The sequence below is a fragment of the Mixophyes fleayi genome, chromosome 1 (assembly GCF_038048845.1).
Source record: "Mixophyes fleayi isolate aMixFle1 chromosome 1, aMixFle1.hap1, whole genome shotgun sequence".
Classification (NCBI taxonomy): Eukaryota; Metazoa; Chordata; class Amphibia; order Anura; family Limnodynastidae; genus Mixophyes; species Mixophyes fleayi.
In genome coordinates this window covers 139,116,325-139,135,314 of record NC_134402.1, presented here as the reverse complement: position 1 = coordinate 139,135,314, position 18,990 = coordinate 139,116,325, and the positions used below count along the sequence as shown (strand labels likewise).

The window sequence follows — 18,990 nt, the reverse complement described above, 5'->3', positions numbered from 1 at the left end:
CTTGGGGCTAGTGTTATAGCTTTATAGAGAACAGGGATGATCATTGTTACTTGTGGCAATTTTGTTTAAAAAAAGCTTTCTTTTTAACCTAAAATAGAAAAGATGGCACCCAGTGTTGCAGCATCAGCTCCGTCATCTCCAATGCAAGATACAGAGGAGCTGCGGATAAGGAAAATGAACAAGAGGGCAAAGATTATTGGGGAACTGATTCAGACAGAGAAAGATTATCTGAATGACCTGGAACTCTGCATCAGAGAAGTCGTCCAGCCACTCAGAAAGAACCATGTGAGTGTTAGATTGTTCCTGTTTTTACCACGTATAAAATTATATACAACCATACTTACTGCATGTCTTGTAGATTGAATAGAAAACGAAGTAGCTATGTTGCATTAACTGCAAGTTATAAAATGTGTGAAAGATAAACTCATTGCTCAGTAACTTTAAAATTAAATATACTTATGCAAGTTTTCAGTTTTTTTCTTAAAGTGCATATGTAAAATAAAGTATTTAATGGAGAATTAGTCTAGGATTTTTGCTATTGCATCAAATTCATATCACATGCGAAAATGTGTTTAGCATTTGTTGCCTTTTTCAATTTTGTATCATTTTTGTTATTTGTTTATATCTATCCTCAATTTCTGTTTTATAAATGCTCCTGATTCTAAAACAAAAACAAATTTAATCACTTCTGGGAAGTCTATTTTTCAAACCTAGATTTTAATTTGCCTTTTGAATTTGTTAATATTTGTATTGTATATTTGTAAATAATGTAAATATTAAGGGATAACTGTATATATAAAATGATCTTGTTATATGACTTCAACTAATTTCAATGATGATACTTGTAAGTCTGCTCGCAAAGCACACCATTTAGTCCAGTTCCATTATTTTATTACCTGTAAATAGGGATAATATGAAGCTATGTATGGCATATATCAGTGTTGGCTAACCTGTGACACTCCAGGTGTTGTGAAACTACAAGTCCCGGCATGGTTTGCCCATATATAGCAGCTTATTGCTGGAAGGGTATGCTGGGACTTGTAGTTTCACAACATCTGGAGTGTCACAGGTTAGCCAACACTGGCATATATATTGTCCAATTTGAAAAGGCATTATTAAGTGCAGAATATTTTTGAGGTCAGTGTCCCTTTAAATGTAGATGGATACAGATTTGTGTAGAATAAGTTAAGATTTATTACTCACATTATCTTTTTACTAAACTTGGAGTTTTTCTCTTAATTCCTTAAATTAAAAAAAATGAGAAGGTAGATAAAGAATTTCAGTGCACAAAGCTGTCATCACAGGAAATACTGTATGTGCTGTAGAGGATGGCAGAGTTATCTTGTTAAGCAGAACAAATTGTTACCCCGCTGATGCTTTAGATCATGTTGCTTGGATCACTTTACCTGTCTTGTTGACTTTCACATTATTGGTGGTGGCACCATCTATTGGCTGCTCTATGTAATGTGATAGCTATTGTGAAAGGCATCTGCTATGCTTTCCACTGCCTGCAAACTGATACAGGCAACATGCTGACAAGGAACATTGCTAGGGCACCAGAATACACTTTATCAACTTGTCTTTATGTGAAATCTAGATTTACAAAACCTATCAACTTCATCATCTGATGTATCATATCATGTCTTTAAAGGAAAAGATCAATTAAGTGTTTTTGTTTTGCATAATTGTCTTATATAGCTCAAATAAACATTACAAATCACCAGGGAATTGAAAGTGATTGAAGCTAAAACTATGGTAGTTCTGTCAGTATATGCAGCTAAATCTAACACATCTATACGTTACTGCCATAGGTATGCATAGCATGTTTCATTAGGATGTGCACCCAGGGAAACCTAGAGGTGATACTCACCGCAGCTGGGCATGCACAGTTTTAAGCACAATCAGAGTGGCCAGACAGCATCCCATGCCTGCCTCTCAGCTGACAGGCACATGTATACAGTATGCGGCCACTAGCAGCGCCTGCACCCATTAGGACTGAAATAGGGGACACCCTTCACCACCAAAAAAATCTATTATCTACCCCTTTGCGCAGCAGCTTCATTTGGGCTATCTTGAATGTTTAGTGGCAGTTTGAGAGATGCAGCCGCAGTGCTGTTATAAATGGACCGTGTTTGGGCTTCCACTTATAAGCGGCTGTGCACTAGGGTGCGTCTGGGCACACCCAGCTCACCTGTGTGCACGCGTATGGTTACTACAGATAATATGGTGCCCGATAAGTGCAATCAGCTAATGACATGACACACTGTTCATAATCATTGATCTGACTCCATTTCATGCTCAGCACGATTGGCATCATATGGCAGCAATTTACATTCACTGCATGAATGGACAGCTTTATTGCTTCAAATATAATTTTATAACTTATCACGGTGACTAATGCATGCCTAAAAAAATCTCTGACTGATTTAGAAGTATTGTTCTTATTATCTTTTGTTTTTATTAACTTTTTTTTATTATTGGGCTGAGTTACGGTTTGCCCAGGTATACATTTTACAGCCAAGCAAAGCATGATACACTGCAAGGATGCAAATGCAATCTTTTATTTGCAGGCAGGGCAAATACTACATGCATCATACATATACTTATTATTAATACGTTTATTTATTATTAAATTGCATATTAGAGTTCGCTGCTTGCTTCATTCACCCAGGTTCGCTGCAAGTGGACACAAAGGGGTTAATGGAGTGTCCTCCAGTAACAGCACCCTGACCGCAAGTGCAAATGCTGATAACACAACCTATTCAAATGCAATGCAGTGTGATTGGCCTTTTTTAACGCTGTTGATTTTAATAATCTCCATGTACATGTAGATTCATGTACACATGTACATATGTGAAAGATAATTTTGATTGTATCGCTCTCAAAAACACTAAGTGGTAAATTGATCAAGCTGCGGGTTTGAAAAAGTGGAGATGTTGCCTATAGCAACCAATCAGATTCTAGTTATCATTTAATTAGTACATTCTACAAAATGACAGCTAGAATCTGATTGGTTGCTATAGGCAACATCTCCACTTTTTCAAACCAGCAGCTTGATCAATTTACCCCTAAGGGTAAAAATACAATATAAGCATCTGAGTAGTACTAAAGAACAAAAATATGAGTGAAAGAGACACGCTTATTTAAGTACATAGTACACAGTGTTGTAGGGTATCTTTGAGAACACACTTCTAATGGTCTGTTAAAAGTGAGGACAGAATATAGACACAGTTGGCCTGAGTCATTAAGGAAAGCAAGGCAAAAAAATGTTTTCTCCTGGACCAACCATGTTACAATGCAAAGGGCAAATTAGTTTATTATTTTGCACATAATATAAATACTGGCTGCTTTTCCATGTAGCACACAGATACTTGATAGCTTTATTTGTACATTGAAATTTAAAGCGGATCTAGGACATGACCAATCCCATCTTTAAATCTGCCATCACATTTTAAATTTACCTCCCCCTCTAATGTAACATGGTTTTGCCAAGGTGCAAAGTTACTCATTTTTTTTATTTACTTTCCTTAATGAATCAGGCACAGCATGTCCTATTTTTGGCTATATATGGATCAATGGACATCAATTTAGCATACTTAGTAGTAATATATGGTGCCATTGCTGCCCTCCATTAATCCTTTGTTTTCCATATGTTCAACCGAGTCAACAGAATTTCAACAGGCTATCTGGCCACAAGTGAGAACACTATAAAGACAGAGCATATGTACAATACCCATAAATACATTTGTGCATCTTGTGTTTCCTCAGTCAGAACGCCTTGATGCGGATGCTCTATTCAGTAACATTGAGTCTGTCAGTCAGATATCAGCCAAGCTGGTGTCCTTGCTGGAAGAAGCCACAACAGACGTGGACCCAGAGCAGCAAGTCATAGGTATATCAGTAATTATTTTCCTTAAATATGTATCAAGTATTCATTTTCATTTTGCACTGATGCTGTGTGAGCTACTAGCTTCTATTACATAAAGTAACTAATTGAAGGAGACACCCCATTATGATGCCAGAAGAGCACCAACTATTACTCATTAAATTAAACATTTAATTTACTGTATGATAATATGATAATCACTAGGATACTTTAAAATAGAGTTTCTTAATGGGAAATCATCAGTAGAAACCCTTCAAAATGGTGAATCATTTTATTTTACATGTGTTGATATTGATGCTCCATATTTCTGACATTTTGAATATCCCCACATGACAAAAACAGAGTTGGATGTTATGATTTGCAAACTATATTAGTTATAGTGTTCTCCCCAGCACCTATTTCACGGGTGCTCCATCCGGCTGTTTTTACTGGCCATCCGGCTCTTGGAGCCCAACAGAGTCCTATTATAAAAGAATAAACCATTGTTTCTCCTATTAGAACAGGCACTATGTGAGCACTACAGCCAGTAGTGTGTGTTAGACCAATGACCAACTTGCTGACCAGTCCTGGCAATAACCTCCAACATTTTTCATTGTTATTGCAAAGTATTACAAGTGTCACCCGACTGGCAAATTTTTTTGTGGAGAACACTGAAGCAGAAAGTGTTATTGTAGGCAAGATACTACAAACACAACATTTATTAAATATCTACGATTTTTATTTAGTGATAAGCTTTGACTTCCTTGTATTAATGTACATCTTTCTCACTGAACAATGAATAAACTGGATACTTGATCAATGCCATAGATATGTATCACAGCGAGGTACAGAATACGAAATCACACAGAACAAATAGTCTTGGATATTGTTACATGTTGTCAACACTGTAGGTTATTGTTATATCTTTAACCCACCAATATATTCTCAAATCAAGCCAAGAATAATACTTTACTAGTTATTATTCTTTCATGATGTTTGTTTAGATAAACAAATGTTTCACTTTTAGCTGGACATGGAATGTATGCAGTCCTGTATGCCATGTATAATGTTTAAAGACTAGATAATGGTCATATTATGCTTGTATTCTTGTTGTATCAGACAACTGGCATCAGCTAAATATTCCAGCAACATTATTGCAGCCCTTGCAGGTTCACGCTGAAGCCTTTACAGAAGCTGACTATCTAGAGTGCTCACAAAGGCTGTTTCCTATCCAGCAGTCCTGGCCACTGGATTATATATGGTATACACCTACTACAGTGTCCTCAACTTTCTAAAAGAGAATAAGACTGGAAGAGGTGTCTCTCAGGTCACAGCAATCCAGGTACATCTGGAAAGTTCAACATAAATTCTGTATGAAGCAGGCCATACAGGATTTCCCATATCTGTCCTGTCCAGTGCTTTTCTAGTTATGTCTGTAACAAGGAAAAAGCAGGAAAGTAATAAGGGCAGTGCTGGAAATAATTGTCTTTGTTTATTTATTGTGTATTCATGGATTTTACAGCTGCACTGAGCTGGCAGACAATAACTTATTATGTGAACATAATGACAGCAGCACATACTTTCTTTATGAATGTATTTATCTCTCTGTTTGCAGGTGAATTGTTTCTGGAGCTTAAATGCCCACTAGAAGATGTGTATAAAATCTACTGTTATCACCATGATGAAGCACACACTGTACTGGAGTCCTACGAGAAAGACCAGGAGCTGAAGGAGTATTTAAGACACTATACACAGACATTAAAGTAAGACCCTTTGTTATGTATTTTTTTATTTCTCCTTCATAGTGCCATCTACAAGCACTCACCCGTTCACTGTATCATAGCAGTTGGAAAAATTAAATAATTTAAAAAAGTAAATAATTATTTTTAGAGGAATCCTAATCTCACCAATAGCACATACATTTTGAGCAAAACACAAAACATAGTTGGACCAATACAATATGACATAATATGGTGTTTTGTACAACACTACACTAGTCTCAAATGAATCTTAATAAATACAGTCGTTTTCAGACTTACTAGGATAGAAGTAGTTCTGTACAGAAAGAATCTTGATGTTTGCAAGGAGTTCTCCCAGGACAGTTTATGGGAACTGTCACAAACACGCTCCCAGCATTCGTGACTTTGGGGTGTTTGCTGTATGAGGTTATACATGACTCCAGCCCGCAGTCTCTCTCTACCTATCACAAGGGTTATAGACCTACTGAATTGCCCCCACACCTAGCTGTCACCCCCCCCCCCCCCCTCCACACACACACTTCAGGTTTAGCACCACCTATTGAATACGGGCAATAGGACCCCAATATACTGTCCCACACTAGCACGCAAGGCTTCTGCCTACCCACAGGCTAGCAAGGACTACACCAGCAAACAAAGGGTTAACTCTACACACCTCCAGACTGTTACACAGATGTAAATGCAAGCACACACAGCTTGTTAGTCAAATGTATCAACAAATCACACACTGGCATTCAAAGGGTTAACTTGGTCGAGCTATATGGATTTGTTAGAGTATCAGTGACGCCACTTACTAAATTTATAGATTTAATATACAAATAATGTACAGGGCATTCAAATATATAAAAAAAACACAATTAATAAACAATTGACATAACATACACAAGCAAATCAGTTTAAAATTAAAGGGGTTACATTCAGAGTATAACTTACATGAGTTGTATAATCTGTGCCATGGGAAATTGGCTAGGAAGATATCTTATCAATGTGGATTGATTTTGACAAAAGACTGACAATTTGCCCCTTCCCAAAACAGGTTTTTTAAGTAAAATGAAATGGGACGGTCTTCACAGGGGCAGTGTTTATGCTAATAGGGGGACAGGGATGTCCCCTGGGTGTCACTATAGTTTGCTCACCAATATTCCCAAAGTTTTGACCTTTGGGTAATTTTTCACAGATATATCCCAGAGACATAACTCACCCTTCAATAAACCAGTCATAATCTCCTGCACATTTAAATACCAAACATGATGGAATTATGACAATGTGACATACCTTTCCCAAATATATGTGATTATAGTTGTTCCCGGATACCACCCGTACCTGTCATTCACAACCCTGGTGTGATATCAGTTCCTCAGTATGGAGTGGCACCCAGATTTCCCAAAATACGAACTATGAAGACATTTTCCTTTGAAGCTCATATTTTTATATAACTGTATAGGCCTTCAAATGCTGCCTTTGGCTGCAAGGAAGTTCAGCTGTGACTGGCCCCACAAAGTATATTCAGGTGTCCAAAAACTAACTTGTGTCAGGATATATCTCACCACAGGGGCCTTTGAAGTTGGTACAGGTGACACTGCTATCTTCTAACACTGGGATGTACAGAGCCACCAAATACACGCACAACAGTTTTTCTGACTTCACATTTTACACTTTAGTAGCTCAACTTATCAATGGATTCATTGATATACCATATTTACACTGCAGTTATGATTTAGACATTATTCCCCACAATTATGTGATGGATTAACCCTTATAAATAACTGTAAGTTCTCTCTGTTCACGACAGGAATTCATAAAGTTAAAGAATTGAAAATGTCATGGGCTTTTTTTTGTCCAAGTTTGAGGACATACTTTATAGCTAATATGCCCGGCATTCCCCCTCCCTAGCAGGAGACAGACTACCTTTAAAATAGGTCCCAGCGCTAATCAAAATGGGAGGGGGGGGCCAATCGCAAGCGGGAGGCAGGGCTAAACTCGGACCAGCCAATCAGAGTAAAGGAGGGGCGTGATTATGCAAAATCTCCCCCCTAAACATAAAGTCTAGGTCCGCCCCTGCCCGTCACCCCATATAAGACACACAAGCACACATTGCAATTAACATTGATACTGACAAACTAGAAGAGTAAATCAATTATTTTCTGTAGTCTAATTATTTGTTTATATGTTAAGCGTTATTTTAAATGTACCAGACCAGTAGGATCTATTTTGCAAATAGAACTGCCTACCAGGATGAAACCGTTGGTGAGCTACATACTCTAGCAGAGTGTGCTCCTCCTAAGCTTTACTCAGCTACTATAGCTATAGAGTGGATACCAGCTACCAAGGAACAGACCATATCTGTTTTCAACTGACCACTTTTCTAGCTGCAACATTTCTAATAAATTGGTGATGGGTTCCACACCTTTTCTATCCTTTTATTCCTCCACATCTAGCCTACACCTCAGATCAGCTCATCATTAAGGAACGTATGTGCCGTATTTTGTGTAAAATTGCTCTGTGCATTGTCAGAAACGAACTCAACGCCAGTGAACGCAAGTGCAGCAATTTGTCCTCCAACGCAAAGGACACTTCCAACTTCCTATAATTTCAAGGGCAGAATGAAAGAGGGAAGGAGCGAATGCACATAATCATTATACAGTAAGGGCATATGCACGTAGGCTGTGTTCGGGCTCACACACATTTAAGCTCTTGGCATCTCTCAGGTACGCTATTTTCAACTGTATCCCTTGCACCAGTTACAGGCAGAGCTGGATTAAGTGGCGACCCCTGGACCAGGTACTCTAAAAAGGGTGCCAGCTGAGGGTCAGTATAGTTCTTGGTGGCTGGTTCCTTCCCTGAGACCATCATCATCATCATCATCTGTTTATTTATATAGCGCCACTAATTCTCAAGTGCTGTACAGAGAACTCATTCACATCAGTCCCTGCCCCATTGGGGCTTACAATCTAAATCCCCTAACTTACGCACACACAGACCAAGACAGACTAAGGGCAATTTAATAGCAGCCAATTAACCTACCAGTATGTTTTTGGAGTGTGGGAGGAAACCAGAGCACCCGGAGGAAACCCACGCAAACACAGGGAGAACATACAAACTCTACACAGATAAGGCCATGGTCGGGAATCCACCCATCTTCCTTCTAGTGGCCGTGGATCTAATGATTCTTCCCTCTCCCTATGTGTGCCTGTTTCTTCCCTTCTCCAGCCCTGTCACTGGCAGGTGTCACATGGGATGGACACCACATGATAGGTGCTGTCCCATGTGTGCAAAGCAGCAAGAGCTCCTACACAGCACAAATGGAGCAAGGTAAGTGTAAGGGAAAAGGAGGGTCTAGTATGTTATTATAATGTGTGAGACAAGGGAGGTGAGAATGTTAACATAATGTGTGAGGGAAGGGGGAGCTATGTTAATATAATGTGTGAGGGAAGGGGGGGGTCTTAATATAATGCGTGAGGGAAGAGGGGGTCTTAATATAATATGTGAGGGAAGAAGGTCTTAATATAATGGGTGAGGGAAGTAAAAGGGGTCTTACTAGAATGTGCTATTTTATTTGGGGGGTGATGGTGGTGCAATATAAAGTATTGATTTGCTATTTAATTTAATAGTGGGGCCTATTAATTAAGATGGGGTGATAGGACCTTTAATTTAATTCTGGGGTGGTTTTGAATGGGGGCTGTTTGTGGAGAATGAGGTCTATTAATTAAATGTGATTATGAAATATTTATTGGCAGTGATGGTTGCGGGAAATAGGTATTAAACGTAAATGCTATTAATTTATTGCCGGGATGGGTGGATTTCTACTATAATTTGGGTGGGAGGTAGGTTATTAATTTAATGGTGGACTGTGGGTCAGAGCTAATTATTTAATTGTGGGTGCTATACATTTAATTGTGGGGTGATGGTGGGCTATTTAATTTACTAATGGGGCCTATTAATTTAAGGTGAGGTGAGGGGACCTTTAATTTAATGCTGGGGTGGTTTGGAGCTATTAAATGTGGGGAGGAGTTTAGGGAGGATGGTTACTTAATAAATTAATATGAATTTATTAAGTGAATATGAATTATTATTATAATTTAATGCTAGGGATGGTTGTAGGAAATGGTTATATTTATTAAACATAAATGTTATTAATTTAGTGCTGGGGCTGCTTGGAGGGAGTGAAATAGGTTTATTAAATGGGAGTACTATTCATTTAATGTTGGGACTGGTTGGAGTGAAATAGGTCTATTTATTAATTGTGTATGCCAGAAATTTAATATCAGGGCTAGTTGAGAGAAAGAGATCCATTTAAAAAAATCTATTTATAAAATGTGAATAATATTATTTTAATGTTAGGGCTGGAGGGAGGCCTCATTATTAATCATGGGTGCTACTGATTTAACGCTGGGGGTGGTTGGAGTTTTTTCAATTACATGTACCCATTTTTTTCCATATAGGGCCTCCAACATTCCAGGATCCAGACAAGCAGCAACTAAAGACACCAGCAGTTACAGATGGTGAAGGTGACAAAAATAGGTAGGAGAGAGCAGGACAGTACCAACTGTCCTGAATCTGGTGGGACAGTTCCGAATTTGGGTGACTGTCTCACTTAGGATTTGGTCCGACTGCTCTGGCCACAGCCTTTCAGTATAGCAGGCATTAATAACATCCTGACAAATGTATTTCATGCTAAAAAATAAAAACATTATTTTTCAAAGTATTTTTTTAATGATTATATTATTAACAGGTGTTAATGTACAGGGTGAGTCAAGAGTCGCAGTACACCCTTTTATTTCAAAAATTATATAGGAATTGGGAAACCTGAATACTCCAGTAAGGTATGGGTGACGTGGTCTATCTTTTATGGTATGTACCAAACATGGGCGCCATCTTGAAATCGGCCAATCGGCCCAATTCCTGTAGAGTTTTTGAAATAAAAGGGTGTACTGCGACTTTTGACTCACCCTGTATTTTATTTTATTTTTTATCTGTATGTTTTGATAGGACTTTATACTGCACATATGGATTATGCATATCCTGCAGTGTGTTGTGTCAGTCTGCATATGTCAAGTGTCGTATAGACAGAGCATACTTATACCCGTATTCAGCTAGAAGCATTTCTTGAGATTCTCTTATACTTGAATATGGGCGTGAAATTTCTGTCCAATTTAAGAAAAATGCAAATTGCTTTCATTTCGTGTTCATTGATGAACCAAGCCCAGAATGTTTTTTCCAGGATGCACATCAATTACTATTTCCTTACTACAGACAATCTCCAAAAGCCAATGTGAAACAGAATACTATTATTTTTCTTTTTAGTGATAGTCAATAAAGTGGATACTTCATAATGAAGCTTTATTACCATTTCAATTAAAATGCAAAACAATTGATTCATCTATGTGCTTTAGGGGGTTAAATAATGACCTATGCTTCAAAGCTTGTAGGGTATTTATTTTTCTACAAGGGCAATGCACAGGCACCTTGGTCTGTTTTGAAGTACATTCTCCCTGTATTTGTCTGCAGAACAGATTGATCAGTGGCCTGCAGAGGTTCCTCCCAAAGCAAACAATCTGCTAATTCCAACCACATCACAAGAATGGCTCAGGCTCTCTCACATAGCTTTAAAATGCTTTTCTTTTTTTGAAAGCATAAAATGTGCCTCTTTCTAACACCACAGCCCCGTTGGTATTGAAGTCAAAGAATATGAAAAAAGCTAATGATATTGAATTGCAGGCTTTGAACGAAATGTTAAATAGATGCTCAAAATGGTTATTCATGGTAGAATATAGGCCTTTATGTGACGTTGAATGAGATGGAAAAAAGGGGATGAGTGTCAGAATGATGTTCTTATTGAAATCTTCATAAAACACTACTTCATTATTTACACTTAAAGCACCAGTAACTGTAGAATAAACATTTCTCCCTATAAGGATCTATTTACTTTTGCATTTGGATGTACAGATGAATGCAATTTTATAGTGTTCCATTTACATCTATTCATGTGTGTATTACGCTTATTAGGAGCTGCTTGAACAAAGGCTCATGTGTTTTTACTTAGCTGCTGGAGGGCATAGTATGCTTGCCTTGTTGCCATCACATCAGCAGTAAGCAATTCTTCATAGATAGCAATAGAGCATATTAGTGATGGGCACTTCAGCAGACACACATGCAGCCCTCCAAAAAGGCTACACATCACCTTTAAAAGAAAAGCATTTTAATAGTACTAAAAAAACCTCTGCACCCCCACATTACTCCTCCTAGTGTAGCAAGAAGAGGGAGCTGTGTGCTTCTAACACTGGGGCAAGCTGAATTCCGGGTTACACGGATGGAGAGGGAGTTGGACGTCAGGCCAATGTTCCATGTCATGGCCATAACTCCTCCAGCAGTGAGATGAGGGGGGCGCTGATTGAAAATACCTCTAGGGTGCCTAATACCCAAGCACCAGCCCTGTAACACACAAACTAAATTCTTTATTTGATGGTCTGAAAATGTAAAGACACCAAAGTTTTATGCAGAAATAGTAGGCTCAAGTTACTTTCTACGTGGATACAGAGAACAGTGGTATTCTAATCTGTTGCCTTACTCATGAAAGGTGTCCAGTTTATCTACTTCTGTCAGACATTGCTCATTCTCCATAATATTTTGTGCTGTCAAAACTTATGGTTGCAAAAAAGCCATATGAAGCACACTTGGGGCTAGATTTACTAAGCTGTGGGTTTAAAAAGGTGGGGATGTTGCCTATAGCAACCAATCAGATTCTAGCTGTCATTTTTTAGAAGGCACTAAATAAATGAAAGCTAGAATCTTATTGGTTGCTATAGGCAACATCCCCACCTTTTTCAAACCCGCAGCTTAGTAAATCTAGCCCTTGATGTGTAATTGAATACTAGGGGGTATATTTACTAAACTGCGGGTTTGAAAAAGTGTAGATGTTGCCTATAGCAACCAATCAGATTCTAGCTGTCATTTATTTAATGCATTCTACAAAATAATAAATACAATCTGATTGGTTGCTATAGGCAACATCTCCACTTTTTTAAACCCGCAGTTTAGTATACTCTAGCCCTAGATGTAGTAAATAATGACCCAGGGACATAAAATTGTTTTAAGGGATATTCAATAGAAAATATAACATATATATATATATATATATATATATATATATATATATATATATATATATACAATAGTTGTGTAGGTTTGAAGAAATAATGCCAAAGAAGCAGCAACATGGTAAGCTATGGTGTGCAATATATATGTGAACTAATTGCAGCCCAGCCAGGCAAACAATGCCTCAAGTAAATCCCATTTTAGTTTACCTGAAAAGCTTTAACACTTCCCTGCCTCCCTCTAGAATTTCAGTTCTCTTGGATCATAGGGCCTGATTCATGTTCGGATGTTCTTTCTTTTGCGTAACGCATCTTACATGAAATAGTTCAGCGCATTTTCAGAAATAGACCTTGTGGTAATAAACGCAATTTCATGTCTGAAAGCAGATGACACAACTGCCTACAACTTGAGGGGTGGAATAGGGAAGAAAAGGGGCAGATGAACATTACAGTAAGAGCGTACAGAGGGAGTTACGACGCAGATGCAACTGATTTAAGTCTGTTGTTGCTTGCAAGTGTGCCTTGTTTCAGCCGTATCACTTGCACCATCTACAGGGGAGGTGTAAGTGCCGACTGACAGCGATGACTGACGTGGCATAGTCTTTGTTTTAAAAACTAGACACATACATGCCACTATATAGCACAGAACATTTGTATGCAACAGACTATATATAGATACATTGTATGTACTGTATGCAATAAAAGCATCTTGATTTATGTATTTAATATACATTCAAATTTTTTTAATGCAATTTTTTATTAATGATTATACTGTTAAAATTTATTTATTTATTTTTAAATTATATATTTTTTTAATGTATTCTGATGTGACCTTTTTGTGAACGACGCTTGTTTATATACAGAAGTTTTGTGTATCTTCATATGGAAAATGACATTTCGGCAGAGCGTACTTACACCCAGATTCACATAAAAACGTATCATGAGATCCGCGTGGTTTGGATCCAGGCAGAACTACGCACAAGTTCTGTGCTCTTTTTTTAAAAAGCAAGTTGTAGGCAATTCGGACTTGAATCAGGCCCAATATAAACTGGAGTATGACACACCAGAAATTCAGTGTGACATTATTCAAATGGATTCTGTCTCATAATTCACAGATTTATAGATAACACAGATAGAGTTCTATTTAGTAAGCTGATGTGATAACGTTGAATCTGGTTTCAAACCGTGTTAATAAAATTTCACCAGAGCAGCTGAGCGGTGCTAAGCTCTCCAGCGACACTGGCCAAAGCAGTAAGAGGGGTCTTACCACTTGCCAGGCTCATGTGTGAGTCAGCTTACTGGCTAGTGCACTCACACTGGAACTGGAAACTCAGATTTGGGTGCAATCTGCTGGCAAACAAGAAGAACATCATAACATTACTTTAATTACAGCTATGCACTTTTTCTAATGGAACATATTTGCAAAATGTCATCTATTTACAAAAACATTACATCATCTATTTACAGAAACATTACAACCTTTATGCAACAGTATGTATAACGTATGTTGAACTGGTGGAAACTGGTTAATTCAGAAGTTTATTGGGAGAAACAAAAAAGATAGATAGTATTTCAAACAGTAAGCAACTGCAAAACATAAGCATGCATTTGTCTAACTATCTTCCTTCTCTCTTTTTACTTCACAGAAAAATATATGAAGAACAGTAAGTATTATTTCAGTATTTATTTATTTGCAATATAGGTTTTAATTCATCAAAGGTAATGAAGAATAGAACATAAATATTACCAATAAAGAAGATAAAGTTATGCAGCTTTCCAAGAACCATAGAGAAATGACAGAAGCTTATTTAGGACTGTATTTAATTCCGTAACACAATGTACACCATGTGCTATAACTACAACCCATGAAAGCCAATCTGACTGTTACACTCAATTTGTAAGACCTACAAGATAAATAAAATCTACAATGTCATCACTCAATATGGATTAAAGCACATATAAGTACATTGCTTCATGTTATTAAGCAAGCCCCAAATGCGCTAAACTGTACTCATAATAATAATATATACTAAGGTAGATCATCATCATCTACATCATCAACATTGATTTATATAGCGCCAGCAAATTCCGTAGCACTTTACAATTGGGGACAAACACAGTAATAAACAAACTGGGTAAAACAGACAAAGAGGTGAGAAGCCAGATCGCAAAGGTAAAAAACAAATAAAAGGGATTAGTATGCTATATAATCCAGTCACACAGCAATGTTTGTCATGGGGTTGTTGTCTCATGTGAATTGTGTAACAGGTGGCAATCTAGTGAGAGTAAGAAGGTGGTTGAGGAATATTATAAGCTTGTCTGAAGAGGTGAGTTTTCAGAGACAATTGAAGGTTTGTAGACCAGAAGAAAGTCTTATTGCGCAAGGGAGGAAATTCCATAGAGTGAGTGCAGCTAAAAAGAAGTCTTGTAACCGGGAATGGAAGGATGTAATGAGCATGGATGAGAGACGCAGATCTTGTGCAAAAGTATTTTGAGAAAAGTGATGAGATGTATGTTGGTGTAGCTTTGTTGATGGTCTTTTAGCTTAGTAAAAGTATTTTAGATTGGGTTTGGTAAAAATGGTAAAAAACCAGGCAACCAGTAAAGAGACTGACAGAATGATTCAGCAGAGGAATAATGATTTGCAAGAAAAATAAATTTACAAAATAGATCGTAGTAGTGCGAATCGGTTTAGGCGAAGACCTGTAAGGAGGGAATTGCAATAGTCAATGCGGAAGATGATGAGTGCATGAATTAAGCTTTTTCCAGTGTCTTGTGTAAGATATGTGCGTATTGTGGAAATGTTTTTAGATGTATGTAACATTTAGATATAGAGTCAATGTGGGGAACAAAGGATAGTTCTCAGTCAAGGATCACACCTAGGCAGCGAGCTTGAGGGGTGCAGTTTAAGGTCGTCCTGTCAACAGAAATAGAAATGTCAGATATGCTTCTGTTTATGGGTGGGAATATTATTAACTTTGTTTTAGAAAGATTGAGTTTGAGTTGGCGAGAAGTCATCCAAGATGAAACGGCAGAAACACAGTCAGTAACATGAGACAACAAAGATGTTGAGAGATCAGGAGATGATAGATAAATATGGGTATCATCGGCATAGAGATGATACTAAAATCCAAAGGAGCTTATTAGTTTTCCAAGAGAAGTGGTGTAGATAGAGTACAGCAGAGGACCTAGCACTGAGCCTTGTGGTACTCCAACTGGCAGAGGAAGAGGAGCATAGATGGATCAAGAGAAATTAAAACTGAAAGAGCGATTAGATAGGTAGGATGAGATCCAGGATAGGACAGTGTCTTGAAGACCTAGGGATTGTTGCGTTTGTATGAGAAGAGAGTTAGAAGAGAGTAATGGCCTTTCGTTTTAGCAGTGATCAAATCATTGACAACCTTAGTCAACGCAGTCACTGAAGTGTTAAGAACGAAAGCCAGACTGAAGAGGATCCAACAGGTTGTTTGTGAAAAGAAAGCATGTGAGGCGAGTGTAGGCAATTCTCTCTAGAAACTTGGGGTACGAAATAATGGCTGCCATTATTCCGACAATACTTACCCTGACGCGGCGACCTGGCTGCAGGACGACTGCTGTGACCGCCGACTGCCAGGGATCGCGACCAATTAAGAATCCGGCCACTCTGCATGATGTCACTGCCGACCGCGATGCTCTACTCCTTGCTGTTAAGGTGGAAACGTAAGTATGCGGCTATAGACAATGTACTTTGCTTAGTGTTGTACATTGTCTATGGCCGCATGCTTGTATAACAACGGGAAGATACCAGTAGAGAGAGAGAGATTACAGATTTTAGTTAGAGGTACTATGAGCACAGGAGACAGGGATCTATCGATTTGTGAAGGAATAGGATCAAAAGGACAGGAGGTAGAGTAGGAAGATAAGAAGAGATTAGATACTTCATCTTCATTTGTGAGGTCAAATGAAAAGAGGGTTTCAGACAGGGGCGGCTCTAGACTTTATGTTTAGGGGGGGCGATTTTGCATAATCATGACCCTCCTTTACTCTGATTGGCTGGCCCGCGTTTGGCCCCGCCCCCTCCCGTTTTGATCGGCGGCTGGGACCTGTTTTAATGGTAGGCTTTCTGCTGCTAGGGGGGGGCGAATGCCCCAATCGCCCCCCTCTGGATCTGCCACTGGTTTCAGAGGGTGCTGGGAAGGAATTGAGCTGATTGCTTGTAGAGGGAGATGATATCATTTCTAATCTAATCTTATCAATCTTGTCCTTGAAGTAGGAAGCAAGATCCTGGGCACTGATAGTAGATGGAGGGTTTGGGGTGGGAGGATTGAGAAGAGATTTAAATGTGTTAAAAAGGTGTTTGTGGTTAGAAGCCTGAGCATAGATGAGTAGATGTTTGTTGCTGATGTCAACTGTTATAGGAGCAGCAAAATTTATGGAGGTAATAGGAGCAGCAAAATTTATGGAGTTAATTCTGAAAATGCTAATTACTTTGCTGCAAAGTCTGGACAAGTGTTTTTTTTTTTATCTTTTTTATGTAATAATTAATATAATGACACTATTAGTATATATAGTGTATAGTACAAGTATAGTTAATGTAGGTAAGGGATGAGAGTGGTGCCATTCTAAATACTGTTGCTTGCTGCATAATAGCTAGGCCTACTAAGTACTTTTTTTGGGACTTGCAGTTCAGGAGAGGAACAGGTTGGTGACTTGAGTGTATGTAATATGATTACTTTGCTCCTTTTTCATAACTATTCCAGTGGGCTGCATTGAGTTGGTTTAAGATTTATTATTTTCACATCAATCAAGGGTATATTGTTCTTTATATTTGTCTTGTATGAAAGCAATCTGTTCAGGAAATATCATCGTTTGCTTACCCTTTATACGCTTTGAGCAACCACACAGAGCATCCTTGCAAAAGCAGCAGTATCTGGGGACACCAAGTGGAGGGGAAATATATAGTGTCAGGTGACCATTCAACTTAGTCTCTGTCATGTGATTAGTGTTAAAGACAGCACACACTGGAACCCATCAAGTATTGACTGGCTACAAAGAGCTTATAGTCATTACATTCAGGGCAGAAATAATATATATTTATATATATATATATATATATATATATATATATATATATATATATATATTGAGGTCAATGGAGAGACATCAGTAAGGCAACAACAAGAAATCAAACATAGTCATGTTTGACACTTGATTTAACTGGAACTTGCATTTTTATTTGTACTCAAATAAAATGCCAGTAGACACCTGGGGGTAAATGTATCAAGGTGAGCGTTTGCCAGCGGGTTTGAAAAGTGGAGATGTTGCCTATAGCAACCAATCAGATTATAGCTATCATTTTGTAGAATGCACTAAATAAATGATATCTAGAATCTGATTGGTTTTTCAAACCCGCCGGAAAACTCTCAGCTTGATACATTTACCCCCTGGCCTTATAATGCGCAATCATCGTTTCTGTTCTAGGCCCTTTGCTCTTCTCTATCTCTACCACTATCAAAATAAGCTCCCATTGATTTCAGTATCACATCTATGCAGATGAAGCTTAAATGTATCAATCCTCTCTGGATCTTTCACCATCTGTGCTGACCCATGTTACCGAATATCTTTCTTCCATTTAATCTTGGAAGTCCTCTCACCATTTTAATCTCAGAAACTGAGAATAATCCTCCCCCAGTCAATAGAAGCTACCTCCCTAACACCTCTACTTCTGCTGACAATACAAAAAATATCCTTACCCTTCAAACTTGCTGCCTGAGTGTCATATTTGACTCAGTACTCTCCTTTTTTCTCCACATTTTTTCCCTACATCCAACTTGTATCCAAAGACTGTTACATACATCTAGGAAACATTTCCAGAATACACACGTGTACCACACAAGACACTGCATTGACTATTGTAATTCCGTTCTTACTAGTTTTCCCCTAGCGAGGCTTTTACTCCTACAATCTATTTTGAACGCAGAGGCTAGACTAATTTCCCTTGTAAAACTTTCTTCTACTGTTGCACCACTCCGTTAGATCCACATTGGGTGCCTGTATTTCACTTAGGGCCTGATCAACCACTAGGCTGAACAGGCTGCAGCCTGGGGCGCTGAGTCCTGGGGGGCGCAGCGCGGCACACTAGCAAGCTGTTTTTTTTATTTTTTGTTTTTTTCTTCAAATGCCGGCGATCGGCTTCTTTCTCCTCTGATGGGGCCACCCCTGGCCACAAGGGGGCGGTCCCGCATGTTCCTATGCCCAATCACGCAGCTAACAGCATCTGATGCTGTTAGCTGTT

At 38.4% G+C, this 18,990-nt stretch overlaps 1 protein-coding gene across 1 annotated transcript in view; it reads left to right on the top strand.

Annotated features, from left to right (window-relative positions):
- The window catches only part of ARHGEF38 (Rho guanine nucleotide exchange factor 38), a 98,671-nt gene that overhangs the window by 40,784 nt on the left and 38,897 nt on the right, over positions 1-18,990 (top strand). Inside the window, exons 2-5 of the mRNA XM_075200894.1 lie at positions 98-285; positions 3,769-3,892; positions 5,481-5,628; positions 14,363-14,380. Of these exons, the coding sequence (XP_075056995.1) occupies positions 98-285; positions 3,769-3,892; positions 5,481-5,628; positions 14,363-14,380 (478 nt within the window). The remainder of the gene's footprint in view (positions 1-97; positions 286-3,768; positions 3,893-5,480; positions 5,629-14,362; positions 14,381-18,990) is intronic.